At 25.2% G+C, this 3,786-nt stretch overlaps 1 protein-coding gene across 1 annotated transcript; it reads left to right on the top strand.

Moving 5' to 3' along the window:
- Positions 1–2,502: 2,502 nt before the first annotated feature.
- On the top strand, positions 2,503–2,967 carry LOC107611287 (VQ motif-containing protein 25). Its single transcript, XM_016313233.3, has one exon. The coding sequence runs from the start codon at positions 2,503–2,505 to the stop codon at positions 2,965–2,967; it is 465 nt and encodes a 154-aa protein (XP_016168719.1).
- The last annotated feature ends 819 nt before the right edge of the window (positions 2,968–3,786 follow it).

Here is a 3,786-nt window from a genome sequence, read left to right on the forward strand (position 1 = left end):
TTGTTCCTTGGATTTAGTTGTTTTAAATGTTGTTATGGTAATGTTCTGAATTTATGTTATTGTTATTGCTAATTTGGTAATTTGTAGAGTTTTTGTTGAGGTGTTGTTTTTCGATTGTGTGAGTGTTAGGTTGCTGTATTTCTGCAAAATCGTTAATCTAAATAATTATTTTGATGTTAGTTCATGTGTTTGATCCTGATGATGGTGTAATTTTTTTTTTTTTGAGAGAGGGTGTCCCTTCTTGGCTCCTCTCTTTTCAGATTAGATTTTTCCTCAGTTTTATTTTCTCTTTTTTTTTTTTTGTATTAAAAGAAATTGAATTACAAATAATTAAAATAATAAATAAAAAATTTGAATCAATTACTTTATTATTGGAATAATTAAGCCCTAATTATAACAATAATAAAAGATAAATTCTAAAGTTCTGGGACCCACAGTTAGCTTGGTCTGTCACATCCTGACACTCTAATAACTTCTTCAACTCCTCACTCCTCGAGGTGTTACTCTTTCAATCTTAACACGTAGTTTCAGCACCTAAAGAGAGAAGCACCCTTTAGCATAGTAGAATCTTCCTTGATAAATACATTCAATCTAATTAGTATGAACTTATATTCATTTAAATTAATGTGATCTCAATACAGTCCATACATTTTTAATAAATAAATCAAAAGAAATTTAAAAAAATATTTTTAAATATATATATTAATATTTACAAAGAGTAAAAAAAGTGTTTGTCTCTTTACAATTTTTTACAAAATAGTATTTAAGAATGTCAATAGAAATTCATTGCAATTAAAAAAATTGAACTTACTTACTTTCTGTATCTCCAAGTAATAATCTACAGAAAGGACTTGAGAGTGCAGCGAATTGCTTTGAGATTCTTATGCTTTCAGATTTCTCAATGGTTTTGTCTCTAAACAAGTTCAACAAATTCAAACGAAACGAAAACAAATAAATCTCAATTAAACTAAGAAATGAACCAAAATTACTTAATAAACCGAAATTGCTTAATGAAATGAAACCAAATGAACTTCAATTAAAATGCAGCACAATTACTACAGTTTCATTTAATGCTCTAGTTACATATACAAATAAGAAAAAATTGAATAAGAGAAACTCGATCTACTAAATGAATAAACTCATCTACTAAATCCTAAATCAAATTAGTAGAAATGCGAGAAATGTAAAAGAAAAAACTAAACATAATGAACAAATAATTTTGTTAGTACTTTGAAAAATTTTTATTATTATTATTTTTTTGTGTTTTTTGTTGATGATCTCAAATGTAGTACTGAATTTTTCTATAGTTTTCACAGAAAATTTTAAATTTTTTTGGAAAATTAAAAAAAAATAATTTTTTTATTACAGTTTTATGTAAAAGATATAAACAATTTTTTATATTAAAATGCGAAGCAAGAGATAATATTTGTTTGGAATTTTAATTGTTTATCATATTCTCTTTTAATGAGAACAGTTTTTATTGATGTTAACCCCTATAAGAGCTGAATGTGTATACAAATCTAATAATGATGAATATATGCAATGCACGCAGATATTATTAAATGAGTTCCTTCGACTTAATGCTATCAACAACTTAATCACAAATTGCATTCAGTTGACAAATTAAACAATCATAGGAATTTATTATAATGATTATGCCACGTGGCAAAACCAGATCAAACTGAATGCAACAAGTTGGCCCAAATGAAAATTAGCATGGCTCTCACACTTCTTTGTCTTGAAACTATTTAATGCACATAAACAACAAACTAATAAGTATTTCTCCAATTTGATAATAACTATCCCAAAATAAAACGCATGCAAACCAAGAAAGAAAGAAAAAGAAAATCCTGTTAGTAAAATAGTATAAATTAATATGAATAGACAAAATTACTCTCGATATAAAAAGAAAATTTTCAAAAACAATTAATATTATCAGGAGCGGAGCCTCTCATTGGTGAAGGGCCATTGTCCTCCTAAATTTTAATTTGTTTTTATAAATTACGTATAAATTTTGGTTTAATCTCCTTAAAATTTTTATTTTAATTTTTTTATATTCGAAATTAAACCTTTGTCTCTATCCAAATTTTATGCTAGTTTTGCCCTGAATATTGTATTTGGTATTTTTTGTTAAATTTATATCATTATTGATACTCACTCCGTATTTTTCTTCAGCCGAAATATATTTTATCTACTTGAAAAAAATTAAGCTGAATCACAGCTAGCTTAGTCATACAAGAACAGGTGTAACTTAAAAAAAAAAAAATTAAAATGTGAAGTATTATAAATGAGACAAATATTCTAGTTGATATATATATCTCTCTCTCCAAAGAATCCAATCCAAGTTTCCAAGACACAGGTTCTGTTAATTAAACTTCAGAATTTTCCCTGTTTATTTGCACAATATATATAGTTGCAATGTTTTCCATTTTCTCTGTCTGCTACTAGTCTCTGTCTTAGCTTCATTCTCTCAATCTAATTTTCAACATTCAAAATCAAACCATGACAAAAAAGCCACAACAAACATGTAATATTCCAAGCTCATCAGCATCTTCTAAGCTTGTAAGACGAAAAGATTCCCCCGTGATCTCAAAATTCAAGCCGAAGATTCGAATAATTCACATATATGCACCGGAAATCATAACGACCGACACTGCGAATTTCAGGGAGCTAGTTCAGAGACTCACTGGGAAGCCAGAAGATGAAAAGGGAAAAGGCAAGAGCAAATCCGACACTGCATCAACCAAGGTTATGATGAAGAACTTGTTCGAAGAAGATGAACAAAAGTTTCTGAATCTGCAAAATGAGACAATGGTAAATAATGAAAACCACGAAAAACAAGAAGATTTATGGAGAAGATCAAAGTTAAATAATGAAGAGAAGCTCAATGGTTTTCTTGAAGGATTCTCTGAACTGGATGGTTTTATGGAAGAGCTGTGTCCTGTGCCTGTTGTGGATCAAAAGTAATTAATTAAGGCCTTCTTTTGATGTATGTATAAATTTTTTGGTCTATCTCTTCATCAATGTTGTTTTAAATTGCAAATGCAGTGCGATCTGCGTTGTGTTTGTTCTTGAACTAGTTTATTTTAACTTGGACCGAGAGATTATATTTAATTTAAATTATAAATATTATTAAGTATTACTATAAATTATATATACAATTATTAAAGTAGATTATATTTTGTGATTTCGTAATATTTATTTTAGTAAAATTTTTTGTTATTTTTATTTATAAGTTAACTTATTTTAATTCTTTAAAATTATTAAAAGTTTAGCTACTAAAATTTTGAGTTACATAAAAATACTTAATTATAGGTTTTTATATTCACAAAATAATAAATTAGTCCATGTAACTCATTATTTTTAGCAAATTAATTTTTTAATCTTTAAAAAAAATATTTTTTATATTTAATTTTTTCATAATAAAAATTATAAATATATTTAATTACTTTAAATTAAAATTTAATTTTAGTATTTATTTATCACATTTATTAAAATTAGATCTTTTATATTTTACTTTAAGTTTTTAATTTTATCAAAAGAATTTTATAATTTAAAAAATTTAATTATATTAGAAATTTTACTTAATCTTATAATATTGAATAATTTTCTATATTTAAATTATAGAACTTAATAGTTGTAAAAGAATAAGAATTTTATATGATTTAGTTTGAATAATTGAGATTTTAGAATTTAATATTTTAAATTTTATAAACAAAGAAAATTAATTATAATATCTCTAATTTTAAATTAGACTACTTGATTTAAAAGAAAATTAGCAAATTG

The sequence above is a fragment of the Arachis ipaensis genome, chromosome B8 (genome assembly GCF_059453495.1).
Source record: "Arachis ipaensis isolate K30076 ecotype BB chromosome B8, ASM5945349v1, whole genome shotgun sequence".
Taxonomy (NCBI): Eukaryota; Viridiplantae; Streptophyta; class Magnoliopsida; order Fabales; family Fabaceae; genus Arachis; species Arachis ipaensis.

What these genes read in the sequence shown, in the direction of transcription:
- LOC107611287 (XM_016313233.3), top strand. Translation starts at nt 2,503, where the DNA reads ATGACAAAAAAGCCACAACAAACATGTAATATTCCAAGCTCATCAGCA.